This window comes from Mustela erminea, chromosome 10 (assembly GCF_009829155.1).
Source record: "Mustela erminea isolate mMusErm1 chromosome 10, mMusErm1.Pri, whole genome shotgun sequence".
NCBI classification, from domain to species: Eukaryota; Metazoa; Chordata; class Mammalia; order Carnivora; family Mustelidae; genus Mustela; species Mustela erminea.
In genome coordinates, this window is record NC_045623.1 from 47,319,511 (window position 1) to 47,338,913 (window position 19,403).

General features: G+C 35.6%; 1 protein-coding gene across 7 annotated transcripts in view; it reads left to right on the forward strand.

The window, feature by feature from the left end:
* Positions 1–19,403, forward strand: part of SLC44A5 (solute carrier family 44 member 5) — a 419,902-nt gene that overhangs the window by 373,921 nt on the left and 26,578 nt on the right. For all 7 annotated transcript variants that reach the window (XR_004276315.1, XM_032302977.1, XM_032302974.1 and 4 more), the window contains 6 exons: positions 10,851–10,982; positions 14,398–14,497; positions 16,630–16,722; positions 17,185–17,272; positions 17,973–18,235; positions 18,758–18,852. Coding sequence is in view for 6 of the 7 variants with exons in the window: in XM_032302977.1 (XP_032158868.1) it covers positions 10,851–10,982; positions 14,398–14,497; positions 16,630–16,722; positions 17,185–17,272; positions 17,973–18,235; positions 18,758–18,852 (771 nt within the window). In the remaining variant the exon portion in view is untranslated. The remainder of the gene's footprint in view (positions 1–10,850; positions 10,983–14,397; positions 14,498–16,629; positions 16,723–17,184; positions 17,273–17,972; positions 18,236–18,757; positions 18,853–19,403) is intronic.

Genomic DNA, 19,403 nt, shown 5'->3' on the forward strand with positions numbered 1-19,403 from the left:
AATTGAGGAACTTTGGAAATGCTTCCTAATGATTATAAGACCCAGTTTTCTTACCCATAACAGAACAGTAATGGTATATATCTCCATCTCACGAGGTTGTGAGGATTAACTGAGACAATGAATATAAAGCTCTTAGAACAGTATCTGAAAAACAATAAACTCTTAGTATGTTTGTGTTGGTTTATTGTTACTATCCTCCTTGTTATCCTCAAAAGGTTTCTAGACAGCTTCAGGTCTCCTCAGGGTTTCCTTATCTGCAGCTACATGTGAAAAGGTTGGGTCAGTCTGGTGGAGGAATGTAAGAACTGCTACCCCTTAATCAAAGACTCCCAAGAAACCTTATTGTATAAAAGTCTTTTGTGTATGTTTTTGCTTGGAGCTCAAAATAAACTCTGCCCTTTACTACTATATAGCCTCGGCATGTGATTCAGTCACTCTTATTGTCATCAAGAAGGGAAAGACAGTAAAGCCTCGTATTGATTTCAGTAACTTGTTGTAGGGGGAGCAAGAAAAATCTGATATTGGCTATAGTTCAAGTTTGACAGTGGCAAGAAGGAGAGAGAGTGTCAATATATCAAAAATACAGGAGACAACCAATTTCAGCTCCCTGTTGACTTCCTAGGTAGTTCTAACCCAGCAGTTAATGGTGTGGCAAGTCAGCTTAAAGCCATTCATTGGGTGGGGAAATGTCCACTTAGATTGAGAAGTGTAACACTGTGACTCACCTTTGCCTACTACCTGGGACAACCGATTTTCTCTGTATCTTGGGAAACCAATCATTTCCCAGTAATGGCACCCTATTTCCTAGGGCAAACAACATATGAAAAAGCCAGACTATTTGTGGGCAAGTGCCCTTGAACATCAGTGGAACAATTCTTATTGACCAGAACAGGTTAAGATTTATACAGGAGAGGTCATAGAACAGTGGGGTTAGAGACATGGATTTGGAGTTTGAAAAGGCACAGATTCATTGCACATGAACTGTGTGAACCTCTGCAAGTACATGGTCTAATTAGTAGTTTCTTCAACTATACAATAGGATTCTGTGAATATTTTGAAAAATAATGTACTTAAAGCCCTTTGAAAGAGGCTTAGTACATACTAACTGTTCAGTAGAAAGTCTCAGTTGTAGTTGTTAACACAGGAATGGTTGTTAAGTTTTCTTGAATGCTTGTCTGCATCTATTGAGAATATCATGTGATTTTTATCTTTCATTTCATTAATGTGGTAGATCATATTTATTTATTTATGGATGCTGAACCATCCTTGCATCTCTGGGATAAATCCCATGATGTATGACATTTTTAATATAGTGTTGAATTCAGTTTGCCAATATGTTGTTCAGGATTTGTACATCTATTTTCAATAGAAATATAAATGAAATATTTGTTCATCAGGTGTATTGGCCAGTAGTTCTCTTTTCTTATGGTTTCCTTGTCTGATTTTTCTATCAGGGTAATGTTGGCCTTGGAAAATGAGTTTGGAAATATTCTCTCCACTTTTGTTTTTTGGTAGAGCTTGAGGAGGTTGGTGTTAAATCTTCTTTGAATTTTGGTAGACTTCACCAGTGAAGCTATCTGGTCCTGGCCTTTTGTTTGTTGGGAGACATTTGATTACCAACTCAATTTTCTTAGTAGAAATTGGCCTGTTAGGTATTCAATTTTATCATGATTCAGCCTTGGTAGGCTGTATCTTTCTAGGAATTCATCCATCTCAGTTGTTGAATTTGTTGGCATATAATTGTTCATAGTATAGTTGAACTTTGAATATCATGGATTTGAACTGCATGTGTCCACTTATATGCAGATTTTTTAATAAACTCAGTACTGTAAATGAATTTCCTTTTCCTTATGATTTTCCTAATAATGTTTTCTTTTCTGTAGCTTACTTTATTATGAGAATACCTAATACATATAGCATACTAAGTGTTAGGGGTTAATGTTAACTGTTAATCAGCTGCTTGTGGTATCAGTGAGGCTTCTGGTCAATAGTAGGCTATTAATAGTTAAGATTTTGGGGAGTCAAAATTTACATATGGGTTTTTGAATGCATTGGGGTAGGTACCCCTAACCTTCCTGTTGTTTAAGGATTGACTGGAGTCTCTTATGATCCTTTGTATTTCTGTAGTATCAGTTGTAACCTCTCCTCTTTTCTGATTTTGAGTGCTCTCTTTCTTGGTGAGTCTGGCTAATCACTTGTCCACTTTTCTCATTTTTTCAAAGAACCATCTCTTAGTCTCATTGATCTTTTGTATTGTCTTTTTAGTCTGTCTTATTTATTTCTGCTCTAATCTTTGTTATTTCCTTCCTTCTAAATTTGGATTTCATTTGTTCTTTCCTTTAAACCTCAAGGGAGGTATAATGTTAGGTTATTTGAGACTTTTCTTGTTTCTTGAGGTAAAGCTGTGCCCTTAGGAACTTCCTTCTTAAACTGCTTTTACTGTGTACCACAAATTTTGGTATATTTCTATTTTCACTTGTCACAAGGTATTATTTTCCTTTTGATTTCTTCTTTAACCTATTGGTTGTTTGGTAATATGTTGTTTAATCTCTACATATTTGTGAATTTTTCAGTTTTCCTCATGTAATTTCTGGTTTCATACCAGTGTGGTCAAAGAAGATACTCAATATAATTTCTATTCTCTTAAATTTACTAAGACTTGTTTTGTGGCCTAACATATGATCTGCCCTTAAAAAGACTTATGTGCGCTTGAGAATAATGTGTATTCTGTTGTTTTTGTTGGGATATTCTATATACATCTATATATTAGACCAGTCCACCTGGTCTAATGTGTTGTTTAAAGACTGATGTTTCCTTACTGATTTTCTGTGTTAGTGGTCTATCCATTTATAATCCTATTTACAGTTGCATCAGAAGAATAAAATAACTAGGAATAAATTTAACAAAGGAGGTAAAAGTCCTATGTATTGAAAACTATAAGACATTAATAAAAAAAGATTGGAGAAGAAACAAAAAATGGAAAGATATTCTATGCTCATGGATTGGGAGAATAAATATTGTTAAAATCTGAAAACTACCCAAAGGATCTACAGATTCAGTGCAATCCCTATCAAAATTCAAATTTCACTTTTAAAATAAGTGGGGAAATAAATAAATAAATAAAATAAGTGGGGCAGATAGTCCTAAAATTTGTATGGAACCGCAAAAAAAAAAGAAACAGAAAAACACAAACCCACAAAACCAAAAAGCTAAAGCAATCTTGAGAAAGGAGAAAAAAACTGGAGGTATCATATGCCCTGATTTCAAACTATATTACAAAGCTATAGTAATTAAAACAGTATGGTATTGGCATAAAAACAGACATATACATCAATGGAACAGCATAGAGAGCCCCCAAATAAACCTACTCATGTATCAATTTATGACAAAGGAGCCAAGATATACAATGGAAAGGACATTCTCTTCAATAAATTGTGTTGGAAAAACTGGACAGGCACACACAAAAGAATAAAATTGGACCACTATCTTACAGCATACACAAAAATTAACTCAAAATGGATTAGATACGTGAATGAAGGACCTGAAACCATAAAACTCCTAGAAGAAAACATAGGCAGTAAGCTCCTTGATACAGGTCTTGGCAATGATTTTTTTGGATCTGACCTAAAAATCATAAGCAATAAAAAGAAAGATAAATAAGTGGAACTATGTAATCTACAAAGTTTCTGAACAGCAAAGAAATCCCTCAACCAAATGAAAAGACAAACTATTGGATAAAGAAAATATTTGCAAATCAGATACCTGATAAGGAGCTAATATAAAGAATTCATACAACTTAGTAGCAAAAAAGGTAAAGTTAAAAAAATCAAACAACCCAACTTAAAAATGGGCAGAAAATATGAATAGATATTTTCTCAGAGAAAATCTGAGTATGGCCAACAGTTACATGAAAGGTACTCAACATCACTATTCATCAGGGAAATACAAATCAAAACCATAATACGATAGCACCCCACACCTGTTAGAATGTCTATTATCAAAAAGACAATGATTAAGTGTTAGCAAGGATGTAGAGAAAAATGAACACTTCTGCACAGTTGGTAGGAATATAAATTGGTTCAGCCACTATGGAAAATATTATGGAGGTTCCTTAAGAAATTAAAAATAGAGGGGCACCTGGGTGGCTCCATTGGTTAAATGTCTGCCTTCAGCTCAGGTGATGATCCTAGAGTCCTGGGATCGAGCCCTTCATCGGGCTTGCTGCTCAATGGAGACCCTACTTCTCCCTCCCCCTCTGCTACTCCCTTTGCTTGTACTCTCTCCCTCTGTGTGTGTGTGGGTGTGTGTGTCAAATAAGTGAATAAAATCTTTAAGAAAAATTAAAAATAGAAATACCATCTGATTCAACAAGTCCACTTTTGGATGTTTACCTGAAGAAAATGAAAACACTAGCTTGAAAAGATATATGAACCCCAAGATATGGAAACAACCATCAGTGGATGAATGGATAAAGAAATTGATTTTAAAAAATGGATTAAAAAGAATGAAACCTTGCCACTTCTAACAACATGAATCCATAGAGTATTATGCTAACTGAAGTAAGTCAGATAAAGAAAAATACCATATGATTTTACTTACATGTGGAATCTAAAAAACAAACAAGCACAGAAAGAGACCCATAAATATAGAGAACAAATTGGTGGTTGCCAGAGGGGTGGGGAGTGGGGAGTGAGATAAATGAAAGAGATTAAGAGTTACAAGTCATGGGGATGCAAAATAAGCATAGGAAAAATAGTCAATAATATTAAAATAGCTTTATATGATGACAGATGGTAACTATACTTTTTCTAGCGAGTGTTTTGTAATATATAAAATTGTCAAATCACTGTTATACTAATATATTGTATGTCAACTATATTGCAATTAAAAATTAAGAATATAAAATTAAAAAAAACAAGCTTGTAGGTACAAGAACAGATGAGTAGTTGCCAGAGGCAGGAGGTGGGGGGATGGGGGTGGAAGAAATTGGTGAAATGGGTATAAATCTTTTTAAAATCATTAACAGAAAGCTGCAGTTGCCATATTAACCAGACAAAACAGGTTTAAAAATAAAAAGCATTATTAGAGATAGAAGGGATTTAATTTGCTTAAAAGATATACCAAACATTTAAAGAAGAATTAATACCTATTTTCTTGAAATTGTTCCAAAAAATAGAAATGGAAGGAAAACTTCCAAACTCATTTTATGAGGCCAACATTACCTTGATCCTAAAACCAGACAAAGACCCCATCAAAAAGTTGTATACTGTGAAGAGTTTGATCAAGAAATGATGCTATACTTTGTCAAATGCTTTTTCAACATCTATCGAGAGTATCATATGGTTCTTGTTCTTTCTTTTATTAATGTATTGTATCACATTAATTATGTGATTGATTATGATTAATTGATTATGTGATTGATTGATTTGCAGATGTTGCACCAACCTTGCAGCCCAGGAATAAATCCCCCTTGGTTGTAGTGAATAATCCTTTTAATGTGCTGTTGGATCCTATTGGCTAGTATTTTGGTGAGAATTTTTGCATCTCTGTTCATCAAGGATATTGGTCTGTAATTCTCCTTTTTGATGGGGTCTTTGTCTGCTTTGGGGATCAAAGTAATGCTGGCCTTATAAAATGAGTTAGGAAGTTTTCCTTCCATTTCTATTTTTTGGAACAATTTCAGTAGATTAGGTATTAATTCTTCTTAAATGTTTGGTAGAATTCCCCTGTGAAGCGGTCTGGCCTTGGGCTCTTGTTTGTTGGGAGAGTTTTGAGGACTGCTTCAATCTACTTACTATTAGGTTTTCTATGTCTTCCTGGTTCAGTTTTGGTTTATATGTCTCTAGGAATGCATCCATTTCTTCCAGATTGTCAAATTTGCTGGTGTATAGTTGGTCATAATATGTTCTTGTAATTGTTTGTATTTCTTTGGTGTTGGTTGTGATCTCTCCCTTTCATTCATGATTTTATTTATTTGGGTCCTTTCTCTTTTCTTTTTGACAAGTCTGCCCTGGGGATTATCAGTCTTATTAATTCTTTCAAAGAACCAGCTCCTAGTTTCGTTGATTTGTTCTACTGTTCTTTTGGTTTCTATTTCATTGATTTCTGCTCTGATCTTTATCATTTCTCTTCTCCTGCTGGGTTTAGGCTTTCTTTGCTGTTCTTTCTCCAGCTCCTTTAGGTGTAGGGTTAGGTTGTGTACTTGGGACCTTTCTTGTTTCTTGAGAAAGACGTATATGGCTATATACTTTTCCTTTCAGGACTGCTTTTGCTGTGTTCCAAAGATTTTAAACAGTTGTGCTTTCATTTTCACTTGTTTCCATGAATTTTTCAAATTCTTCTTTAATTTGCTGGTGACCCATTCACTCTTTAGTAGGATGGTCTTTAGCCTCCACATATTTGAGTTCTTTCCAACTTTCTCCTTGTGGTTGAGGTCTAGTTTCAAAGCATTGTGGTCTGAAAATATGCAGGGAATAATCCCAGTTTTTGGTACCAGTTGAGACCTTATTTTTGACCTAGGATGTGATCTATTCTGGAGAATGTTTCATGTGTACTAGAGAATAATGTGTGTTCTGTTGGTTTGGGATGGAATGTCCTGAATATATCTGTTATGTCTATCTGGTCCAGTGTGTCACTTAAAGCCTTTATTTCTTTTTAATCTTTTGCTTAAGTGATCTGTCCATTTCAGTGAGGGGAGTGTTAAAGGCCCTTACTATTACTGTATTATTGTTGATGTGTTTCTTTGATTTTATTATTTATTTATTTATGTTAAAAAATATTTTATTTATTTATTTGACAGACAGAGATCACAAGTAGGCAGAGAGGCAGGCAGAGACAGAGAGGAAGGGAAGCAGGCTCCCTGCTGAGCAGAGAGCCTGATGCGGGGCTTGATCCCAGAACCCTGGGATCATGACTTGAGCCAAAGGCAGAGGCCTTAACCCACTGAGCCACCCAGGCACTCCTGATTTTATTATTAATTGGTTTATATAACTGACTGCTCCCATGTTAGGGGTATAGATACTTAAAATTGTTAGATCTTCTTATTGGACAGACCCTTTAAGTATGATATAGTGTCCTTCCTCATCTCTTATTACAGTCTTTGGCTTAAAATCCAATTTACCTGATATAAGGATTGCCACCGCAGCTTTCTTTTGATGTCCATTTTCATGGTAAGTTGTTTTACATCCCCTCACTTTAAATCTGGAGGTGTCTTTGGGTCTAAAATGAGTTTCTTGTAGATAGCATATTAATGGGTTTGGGTTTTTATCCATTCTAATACCCTGTGTCTTTTGACTGGGGCATTTAGCCCATTTACATTCAGTGTAACAACTGAAAGATATGAATTTAGTGCCATTCTGTTGTCTGTAAGGTAAGTGTTTATATTTTCTCTGTTCCTTTCTGGTCCATTACTTTTTGTCTCTCTCTTTGCTTAGAGGACCTCTTTCAATATTTCATGTAGGGCTGATTTGGTGTTGGCAAGTTTTTTCAGTCTTTGTTTGTCTTGGAAGCTTTTTATCTCTCCTTCTATTTTCAGTGATAGCCCAGGTGGATGTAGTATTCTTGGCTGCATATTTTTCTCATTTAGTACTCTGAATATTTCATGCCCGTCCTTTCTAGTCTGCCAGGTCTCTGTAGATAGGTCTGCTGCCAATCTAATATTTCTACCATTGTATGTTACAGACCTCTTATCCCAAGCTGCTTTCAGAATCTTCTCTTTGTCACTGAGACTTGTAAGTTTTACTATTAGATGAAAGGGTGTGGACTTATTTTTATTGATTTTGAGGGGCATTCTCTGTGCATCCTGGATTTTGATGCTTGTTCTCTTCACCATATTAGGGAAATTCTCTGCTATAATTTGCTCCAATATACCTTCTGCCCCTCTCTCCCTTCTTCTTCTGGGATCCCAATTATTCTAATAGTGTTTCATCTCATGGTATCACTTATCTCTCAAATTCTCCCCTCACGGTTCAGTAGTTGTTTCTCTTTTTCTTAGCTTCTTTATTCTCCATCATTTGGTCTTCTATATCACTAATTTTCTCTTCTGCCTCATTTATCCTAGCAGTAGCATTTATCCATTTGTTATTGCACCTCCTTAATAGCTTTTTAATTGACACTTGGTTAGATTTTAGTTAATTTCTCCAGAAAGGGATGTTATTTCTCCAGAAAGGGATGTTATTTCTCCAGAAAGGGATTATCTAATATATGTCATGCATTTTTCAAGCCCAGCTAGCACCTTGATAATCATCACGTGGAACTCTAGATCTGACATCTTACTAAGGCCCGTATTGATGGGGATTGATGGGGTCCCAAGCTGTTTGTACTGCCTCTTATTCTTTTTTTTTTTTTTTTGAGGTGAATTTTTCTGCCTCGTCATTTTATCCAGATAAGAATAGATGAATTAAAGAACAAAATACTAAAAGGGTAGCAATGACCCCAGAAAAATATACACTAACCAAATCAGAAGAGACCTGAAACCTTTGGTGGGGGGGGTGGGGAAGAAAGGTGAAAAAATATATATGTATATGTGTATATACATACATACATACACACACACACACACACACACACACACACGTGCGTATATATATTAGATTGGTGAATAGAACAGAACCACACACGTGATTTTGGGTGTACTTTGGTCTATTAGAAGAAACTGCCTCCCAAAATTTTAAAGAACGAAAAACTTACATATATACAAAAATAAGGGTAAGCATGATGAAGGGATGGAATATGACTGTAAAGATGAAACTTTAAAAAGATTCTCAAAAAGGAATTGAAAAGAAGTGGGTTGAAAAAAGAAAAAAAAAAAAAGAGGAAAGAGTGTGATCAGGCCAGAGACTAGAACAAAGCCATACATTAGATTTAGCGTATATTTTGAGCTGTTAGAAGAAACTATCTCCCAAAATTTTAAAGAAAGAAAAACCTATATGTATTCAAAAAACAAGGCTAAATACAATAAAGGGATTTAATATGACTATAACAATGAAAATTTAAAAAGGTATTGATAAGATAAAGTAGTTTAAAAAATAGGAAAGAAGAATAATTTTTAAAAATAGAATTAAAAAATTTAAAAAAATTTAGCTTTGAAAAACTAAAGAATCATGGGGAAAAAATTCCAAGTGAATTTTAAAATGAATTCTATGTGTTGCATTCCCCTAGCTCTGGAGTTCCACAGTTCTCATTAATTCGTGAACTTGGTCTTTGCTGGATGTTCTTGCTGATCTTCTGGGGGAGGGGCCTGTTGCAGTGATTCTCAAATGTCTTTGCCTGTGGCAGAATTGCACCACGCTTGCCAGGAGCCAGGCTAAGTACTCTGCTTGGGTTCACTCTTGGGAGCTTTTATTCCCTGAACACTTTCAGAATAGCTTTAGAGGACAGGAATGAAAATGGTGGCCTCCCATCTCCGGCCCCAGAGCAGCCAAGAGCTCAGGGCCTCACAATTCAGTGTGCCCTCAGAGAAAATCAGTCAGTTAGTCCTGTCCCCCGGTGTCTAACTGCACTCTATGCTCACCTGGCCTGTGACTGAGGCCTTTGACTGAGCGTTTTGTATCTCTGGTGCATGGCCCACTTTGGAGTCTCCAAACCCAGCAGATTCCTGCAGCATGCTCCTGCACTGCTCTCCCGGAGGAAGGAGGGTGGCTCCCCGGATCTGCCACTTGTGGGGTCCCTGCTTGAAGAGCAGTGGTCCTACTATGCCTCGGATCACAGTTTAAGGTAACTCCAAGCTGAGAGCATACTTCTTGGCTCTGTCTGCAGCCGGCTTCCCTGCTCTGATACCTGGGACTCTCAGACACCCCTGGTCTTTTTGTGACCCCCACAGGTCCTGAGAGCACACTGTCCCACCCCCTGCTTAGCCTCTGAAACAACGTCCTTCAGTGTAGCAGACTTCTAAAAGTTCTGATTTTGTGCTCTGCTGCTCTACCACTTGCCAGGAGCTGGCCCCTCCCCCTTTGGTCTATCGTCTTATATGTCACCTCGGATTCACTTCTCTGCACAGCCTACCTTCCAGAAAGTGGTCACTTTTCTGTTCCTAGAATTGCTGCTCTTCTTCTCTTCAATCCCCTGTTGAGTTTGTAGGTGTTCAGAATGGTTTGGTAACTATCCAGCTGAACCCCTGGGATCTGATGATATTAGGTCTCCTACTCCCCTGCCATCTTGCTCCTGCCTCCAAAAATATTTTTTTGAACTCTAAAGTATTTTTTCAACTTAATGATTTTTACAAATTTGCTTCTTAAATTGATTATATATCTATGTGCTTCAAATTTCAAAAGGTATAAATTCTATACAGTGAAATATCCTTCTTGTTCTATTCCTTGGTTGGTAAGTTTCCTTCCCTGGAGGTAAAAAAATACACTGCTGTGTATCCTTCCAGAGATACTCTATGTGTATATAAGTAAATATATGTAAATATTATTCTTATTATGTGAATTATAGCATACTTTTATGTCATTTTGTACCTTGCTTTTTTCACTTATCAAAATAACTTAGTGATCATTGAGTATCAGTGTACTTTCTCTTATTTATATGAAAAGCTAGTATTGTACAGTACACACATACCATAATTTATTTAGCCAGTCCCTGTTGATGGACATTGAGGTTGTTTCTAGTCAAAAGGACATTTAAAGCCAGAAGTCACTGTAATCAGCCAGGTAAATACTGATAACATTTATTTTGAATATAGAATATATAGTTAGAATATTAGAGCCATATACAATGTTTACTTTGTAAATATGAATCTTGCCTTTGTAGAAATGACCAGCTATTCGATTTCATGTAGATATGTATAAGTGTGTAGCTTACATTTCAGGAAATGGAATTTTATATTAGTCTGTTTTTCTTTTCTTTTCAAGGAATATGGTACTGTTACCAGGAATATAGCAATCTTCAGGGACGGCCAAATTCTCACTTAAGTATATATGACATTGGGATTCAGACTGATATAAGCATGTACTTCCAACTGAAACAAACGTGGTTCGCATTTAGTGAGTGGATTTTAAAAAACTAATTTTGTTAAAGTAATAATAATGAAAGAGAATCTTTGTCTAAAGGAAATCTTGGGTTGGTGTAACCTGTTAGATACACTTATCACAATGTCATTAAAGTAAATGTGTCTGTAATCTTTATAGCTAGAGTAAATGGCAAAGTCATTTAGGGGAATTTATTATATTGCCTAAGAAAATAGTACTTTACAATGATGTCATGCTGTTTGCTTTCACTTTAGAATGGTTTGGATGTGGCTATTTATAGCCTTTAACTTGATACCCAAGAAAGGTGTTTTAAAAGGAAAAAAAATGTTTGATTTTTTAAACTTGTTTTAAAAACAGAAAAAGACCAATTTTTTCACAAGACTTTTAAACTATTACAGGAATTGAAATAATGAGTAATTTATATTTTTGAAGTGTTTATTCAAACTATTGAATTAGTTAAGGGTAATATTAACAAAAATTTTAAAGCAAGATAATTTCAGAGAGAGCTTTAATTTATTTATATTTATATTTACATTTATTTATATAGCTTTAATTTGTTCCTAAAATGGCTCTAGTATAATATTCCTCCAATTTCATGTTCTTTAATCAAGATTTAAAATAATCTCTAATTACATGTTGCTTTAAAAAAAAGAATTCTTCATATTGTTTAAGTTAGAGAGCCAAACAAAGCACTTCAAGGAGGCCTGGTAAGAAGCCCAGAGATTGCCTCAGAGTTGACCAGTATTTTGATGGGAGGCATCACGGGTCCACGGATGGGTCTCATCTCCATAAATGTGAAAACTTGGTTTTGCCACTTCCCCTAGAAGTCTTCAGGCTTTCAAGGACAGGCTCATGTTATGTAACTAGTGTGCCATTTTAGTTGTTTCTATACTAGGATACCCATCCTGACCAGAATGCAGACCTAGTCCATCTAGGACACTGCTTTCCTGGAATCAAGGCATGTGAGGAACAAAATTAATAATGAGTAGCCTTTTTAGCAAAGGTTTTTGCTTCGAGAGACTTTATTCTATAGGTTCCTGGCAAGCTTGATGACCTAGCCTTGCACAGAAGCCCCCCACTGGATTCCTTTTGTCTGCCACATTGAGTTTTTCTCTTTCCCTTGGGCAGTGTTGGATCAAAATGCCACACCCTTGTTCCTTGGCTTCCCACTTCAGTTCACGTGCAGATTAGTTCCTTTATTTAACAATTTTTTTTCCAAATATGTTGCAGAAAGATTATTTCATTTGTAGGCATTTCTTTTTAATTATAAAGAGCAGGCATCTTAGGACTCATATCCTCACCATTTTCCCTGAATTTGAGTGATTCCGTACATTCTCAGCAATTCGCTTGCAATTATCTGTCATGTCAAGAGATGATGAATCTCATTCATTATGTATTGAAACCTCTTAGTTTTATTCTCAGGTGGCTCTTAATTACAGGTTCTGTGGTCATTCCACTGTTGTTTCTTAAGGGCTTTCAACACAAAAATTATTAGCATGATGAGAATCTGCCATTGGAGGAGTTAAGAGATGTCCTTTGAGGAAAATATAGAGTTTGCTTTTATTTTTAAGTCTGGCAATACCAGTCTTTCCTCAAATCAGTCGCCACTTTCACAACCCATTTACTGGACATTGATTGATTACATACTCTGGGACTGGACAAAATTCTAGGTATCAGAGAAAAGGGCATAATGTAAAACTATACTCTTTGATGGAAATGTTGAAAATAAGCAGAATTACATATATAAAAACTATCATTTTTATGAGTCTCAGATGTGTTAGGAGATGGTTCTATTCTCATTTCTGCTATGAGTTTTCTCAGTCTCCTCTTCAGAAGAGTTAGAGTTATACCAGCTTTTCAACAGGGTCTCAGAAAATAGATTTCAAACACAAGAAAGGGATATAATACATAAATTCAAAAGACAATAAAATTTCTCTAATTGTTTTGGATATGCGATTTTGTATAAGCTTCATATGCAATGTTGTTCACCAATGCAATTTCAGAATATAAAATGATTCTGGGTATATCTCGTATTCTCAGGTTTGTCTGAAGATAACAATTTTAGCTTAATATGGCCATACCCCATAATTTTGGACTCAGTTTATTTATTTTAAGAGAATCAAATATGCATGACAACATATATAATTTAACTAAAAGGAGACATGTGTTTGGTGACATCAGAATCTTAGTGGTGTAACAATTGAATGAAATAATGAGTGCCTATCACTCAAAGTGCTCAGACATGAGCAGAATTACTGTCTACCAAAGGATGTAATAGAGCAGATTCTTTTGCAGGTGGGGCTTTAAATTTCCATTAAGTTTCTTCTATAATTTCAGAGTCTATGATTAGCAGTGCTATATTTCCTTAATTTTAAGATCCAGACTTTTCACTTTAAAACATCTGAAGTCAGGATGCATCTTATAATCAATGAAAAGATGAAAAATGAAAAATAAAATCCTTTCCTGAAAAGTTATTACTTAATTAAAGATGTGTCTTAAAATTGAGAAAGTATAGTGATTATGACCCTTTGGCTTAAAGTAAAAAGAAACTAATTGAGGGTAGCCAAAAAGAAAAGAAAATTGGAACAAGCTGGGGTCAAGGGATTGGTACTTATTATAAGAATATGGAAGTAGCTCATCAAAGTAAAAAAAAAAAAAAAACAAAACAAAACCAGAAAAACAGTTGGACTTTCAAGTGTACTTGGATCCAGCAAACAGAAAGCCAAAAGAACTCAAGATTGCCTCTCTGCTGTGTTTCTTTAACACACATACACTTTATTCTTTCTTTGCAAATACACTTATTTCACATAAAGGTGACACCGTTCATTAAGTTTGTATAACTCGAAGTTCAAGAGGTCCATAACCTTCAATTCAAAACTGAAGTAGATTCCCTTAGTTCTAATCCCGAGACTTTTATTAGAGACTTTTATTGAGTTTACATCCTGATTCCATCAATGTTAACCATGATGGGTAGAGTCACAAAATAAAAATGCGGCAGCCAAGAGCCTGCCCTGTCAGTCAGCAAGGTCAGTTAATGAAGAGGCATTGTGAACGTGGTGGGCAATTCAAAAAGTTTCTCCTGTAACGACTCTCTTACTCAACGAAATGAAAGTGAAAACATCTGAAATAGAGCTGCCTGTAGCAGTCCTTCCTTCTCTCATTTCTACAAATGGTGTGAAATATTTCTATAGATAAAATGGAGCCTGACCAGTTGAGTTGCTCAAACTCTAGCTAGATGTTTTAATCTAGATTTCTTGGAGGTTTTGAAAGTGAATTTCTAAGATTAGCATTTTGGGAGACGTAGCACTGCTTAAATTAGAGTGTCAGAATTGGGAGAAAAAGTCATGAAACTCAGTCCTGACTTTTGCAGAGAAGTTTGTTTTGGGGGTTGATTTGAATCACACTTTTTTTTTTTTTTTCCTGTTTAAAGTGATAATACTCTGCCTTCTTGAAGTGTTTATCATCCTCATGCTGATCTTCCTCAGGGGACGAATCTGCATCTCCATTGCCCTGCTGAAGGAAGGAAGCAAGTAAGGCCCTGATGGAGAAACTCACATAACTTTTATCTGTCATTCAAATCAGTCACTGCCTATTGTGTAGATGCCCCCAGATGACTTCCCCTTTAAGACTTGTTGAAGAAATCTGCTTGCCATTCAAGAAGACTGAAGTTCAGACTTTGCCACTTATTAGAAGGGTCATTCTAACAAATCCTTCAGTATCTCCACACCTCAATTATCATAGGATGAACTAAGGCTCAAACCTGTGTAGTATAGGTATTAGCACTTTTTGAACGCATTAGAATAATGTGTGGAAGTATGATAAAGTGCTGTATAAAGGTAACTTGTATTATATATTGTATTATTCCCCTGCTGAATCATATGTTAATATTGATGATTGAGATCATTTGCCATACATCACCATAATTCTATGAAGTTAATTATGTGCTATTACTATTTCTATGTGAATGACAAAATTTGCTTATAGAGGGAATAATTGATCCTAGGAGCACCAGACTATACATTTTGTATCTATAGCTCTTAATTCAGAACACTTTATACCTGGGGCCTTTTTTGTTAAAAAATGCTGTAAAATAAACACCAAAATTCATGCTGGAAGATAATGATCCCTACAGGTTCTAAACTATTCCAAAGGTCACCTGACGGTAATACTTTAAACCTTTGAATAATGCATGGAAGAAACAAAAAGCATTACTATCAAGCCAACAGACCATGCATTCTATTTAGAATGATGAAAACCTAAATTATTAGTGACCGAAGCCAAAAGTATTTTAAATAGTCTGTAAGATTATTTTAACAAAATAATCATCTATAATTGTAATAATCATCTATATATTATATAGATGACTAAAATAGCCATCTGTAATTGTAATAGTGCCACTGGAATCTAATGGTTTAAATAGTTAATAAGCAGTTTAAATTCTCTCTCCTTTTCATAACTGAAACCCTATCATTAGCCCCTGAAAACTCTGATTTGCTGAGTTTATTTTTTAAATAAAATGATACTGTACAATTTACTATAACTTGCCCCATTGTTATGTGTGTGTGTGTGTGTGTGTGTGTGAAAGGACCAATACAACTGTGACAAGTTAATTTTTTTCAAGAGAAAGTAAGAGCTGGAATAAATTGGTGTGAGAATACAGGGTAGACACAGAGATGCTCAGTTTCACTTAATTAGCAAAATCTTGAGAAAGGAGGGAACTTAGCTCAAATAGTGAGGTGAACGAGGTAACGGATGCAAAAGGCATCTAAACTATGCCAGTGCATTACATTAGAGCTGGAAATAGTTTCATCATCGTTCTTGGTGGTTATATCAAACAGCATTGGGCTTCCAGTGTCATATGCTGAAAAGACCATTCAAAAGTAGGAACAGGGGAACTAGGATGGTGAACATTTCAGACACCACAACTTATGAGGAAATATTAAAGGAATGATTATAGTGGAGTATAAAAGAATAAGGAGTTCCATGAAAGGGAGCTATATGGAAAAGTGATAATTTCTTCTCTTAAAGGTAGTGGATATGAGTAGCAGGCTAGCAGATAAGGACGAACTTTCTAATATTTTGGTTGTTGTTAAGCGCTGTCATACAAAAGTTAAGTTTTTATCACTCCATATGATCACCAAAAACTAATAAACATTTAAAAGATAGTACATTCCCTTTTATTCTTCCTGAATTAGGAAGGGATTCTCACATTTGATCAGATGATCTCAAGGTCTTCTCCAATTTTGAGAGTCTAAGAATCTTAACAAAAGGAAGAACTATGATTATAATATATCAAATCTTTATGAGTCATACAGAAATAACCAAAGAAGAGAAGATTTAGGGTATCAGATCTTTGAGTCATACAGAAACCTGGGGGAAGTTTGGGGAACTTTTGACAAGAATCAAATATGAACAATAAAAAAGGCTTCTAATTACTAAAAACAAATAAATAATATTTAAGTAAAATTTAAAAGCCAATCAAAAAATTTAAAAATGTTTAAGAAAATGCCAGAATGATCAGCAAAAAAGAGTCAATGGTTATTACCATCATTCTTAAATGGATTCAGTTTAAAGCTTATTTCTAATTTTAACAGGTAAAGATTTAATTGAGAAATTATATCTCTGAATTATTTTTAATTTCAACTATTTTGCTTTATTTCAGAGCCATTGGATACCTCCCTACTACATTAATTTATCCAGTTTTAACTTTCATTTTCCTCTTTATCTGTATTGCCTACTGGGCAGTGACAGCAATGTATCCTTTGGTAACTGACATTTTTAAACCTCACGTCCACACTACTATTCACACTACTACTATTGTTTCCGGTGCTTTCCATCCTAGGAAGACTAGAAACATCATAAACGTTTTTCATTTGTCTGTTTTTTTACTAAGCTCTAAAAAATCTTTGTCTACTTATTGAATTTCCCTCCCCCCACAGATAGGTCATGCGGTAGATTTTGTTTTGGCTTCAAATATGGTGCTTCTTCTTGGCAGTAACCTAAGGAAATTCCTTTGTATTTGAGTATGAGGGGGCCACTCAGTGTAGCTGACCCATGTTATATTATTCCAGGTCTGAAAAAAATGTATGAATTATTAAAAGATTAGAAGTTTTTTGAAGTTAATCTCTCTGTAGACTTTTGAGGTTTTTGCATTATTTTCTTGTCCATCTACTTTCCTTCTACCAGCCAGTAGTTTTTTCTTAATAGGTTAACCCAGTTACTTGGCTACATCAGGGGTACCTATATACAAAGTCATATCCCCAGAAAGGACATGTGAACATGAAAATACAACCTGTGACCCAGAGGTAAGTCAAAGAACTCTCTCTCTTTTACTTACTTCAGTATAGCGCTCTACTACATTTCACCTAGCGGTTGTAAAAACAATGCAGAAATAGAGGACTTAATAGGAATCACTGTTAAGGGCAGGTGGATCAGGTGTTAGCAGGAGAGCACTGAAATGATAGGCAGAATAGAGGAAAAGCGCTATTATTTCCTGAGCCCCTGGAAGAGGCAGGAATGGTTAACAACAACATTAATAAATGTGAAATTTTAGTGGGTGCGGAGTGGTAAACGTATGACAGAAAATGAAATACTTTACAGTGCTCATTAAGGAATAATATAAAATGATGGGATAGAAAATAGGAGTAACAGAGGTGTCTGGGTGGCTCTGTCATGAAACATCTGCCTTTGGCTCAGGTCACGATTTCAGGGTCCTGGGACTGAGTCTCTTGTTGGGCTCCCTGCCCAGCGGGGAGTCTGCTTCTCCCTTTCCCTCTGCCCATCCCCCCACTTGTGCTCCTGCTGTTTCTCGTGCTCACTCAGTCTCACATCTTTAAAAAAATCTATATATTCAAAAAAAGAAAATAGGACTAACAGTGGAAGTTAATGGGAAAAGAGTAGGACAGGCAATTGAGGGTTAGGAAAGAAGAGAAGGCAGGGAAGGTGTTATTTTGGAATGGCATTTCATACTATCTTATCTGTATTTTTTTTTTTTCCTGAGTACAGATTTTTAATACAACTGAAATTGCCAAAGCTTGCCCTGGGGCTCAGTGTAACTTTGCTTTCTATGGTGGAAAGAGCCTGTACCATCAGTATGTCCCTACCTTCCAGATTTTCAATCTATTTGTCTTTCTCTGGCTTATAAACTTTGTCATTGCACTGGGTCAGTGTGCCCTTGCTGGTGCCTTTGCTTCTTATTACTGGGCCTTGAAAAAACCTGATGACATCCCACCATATCCACTTTTTACTGCATTTGGGCGAGCCATACGGTAAGTTCCACATTCAATCCTACATCTATCATCCCAGTTATGTTTAGTGTGCTTAAAATTCAGTCTTATGCTTATATAATTCAAGTGGCAAAATACAAATGAGATCAAAGTTATGATTTAAGATTCATGGATGTCCATTGCTTATGTCTGATTTTATAGCCATAGTTTTACAATCCCTACCCAGGCCAACGTCCTTCTAAAAGCCGTAAGTTGCTGAAGACAAATAGTAGGGGAGGGCACCAAAATAAAAATTAAGAATTAACTGGGCTCTATCTCTCCATTGCTTAGCCCAAACATTGTATTTTATGATGACAGGCTATTGGTATTTTTATAGACATGGATCATCATAGACGTGTATCATTTAAAATCCTCTAAGGAGACCTTTATCAACCTGAATAAGAAAGTGTGATAAACCCTTTCTTATCCTTCTGCAGATCCTTTTTACCTATTAAAATTATTTAGCATCCTATTAGCTAGTAATGAAGATATTTTAACTTTGATTCTTATTTTATCTTTGCTCAGTTATCACACAGGATCCCTAGCATTTGGATCTTTAATCCTGGCATTAGTTCAAATGTTTAAATTCATCCTAGAATACTTGGACCGCCGTCTGAAAGGTAAGACTCTAGAATTCATCTTTTCTCAGACTTCCTGACTTTTGTAAAAATAATGGTTTGGGGCAAGGATTTAGGGGAAATATTATGACTACAAGTTGGACTAGGGAATAAGGATGGAAGTGGTCAGATTGGGGATATGTTTGGAAGGAAAAGCCACAGGACTTGCTGAGAGATAAAATATGGGACAGGAGAGGATGTGAAGAGAAGCAGGGTAAAGAAAAAAGACAAAAAGTGTATGATGCCATTTATGAAGATGTAGAAACCAGGAAAAGCAAATTTCAAAGAAGAGATGAAAAACAGTGTTTGGGGCATGTTGATACTGAGAAGCTTGGTGGAGATGTCAGGTGGTTTTAAGCCTGAAGCTCAGGATGAGTCAGGCTTAAAATATAAACATGGGTGTTATCAGCATAAATCTTTACACATAACACATATAGTTTACAAACTCTACCTTGAATATACTTTGTTTTTTTTTAATTTATTTTTTTATTTTCAGCATAACAGTATTCATTATTTTTGCACCACACCCAGTGCTCCATGCAATCCGTGCCCTC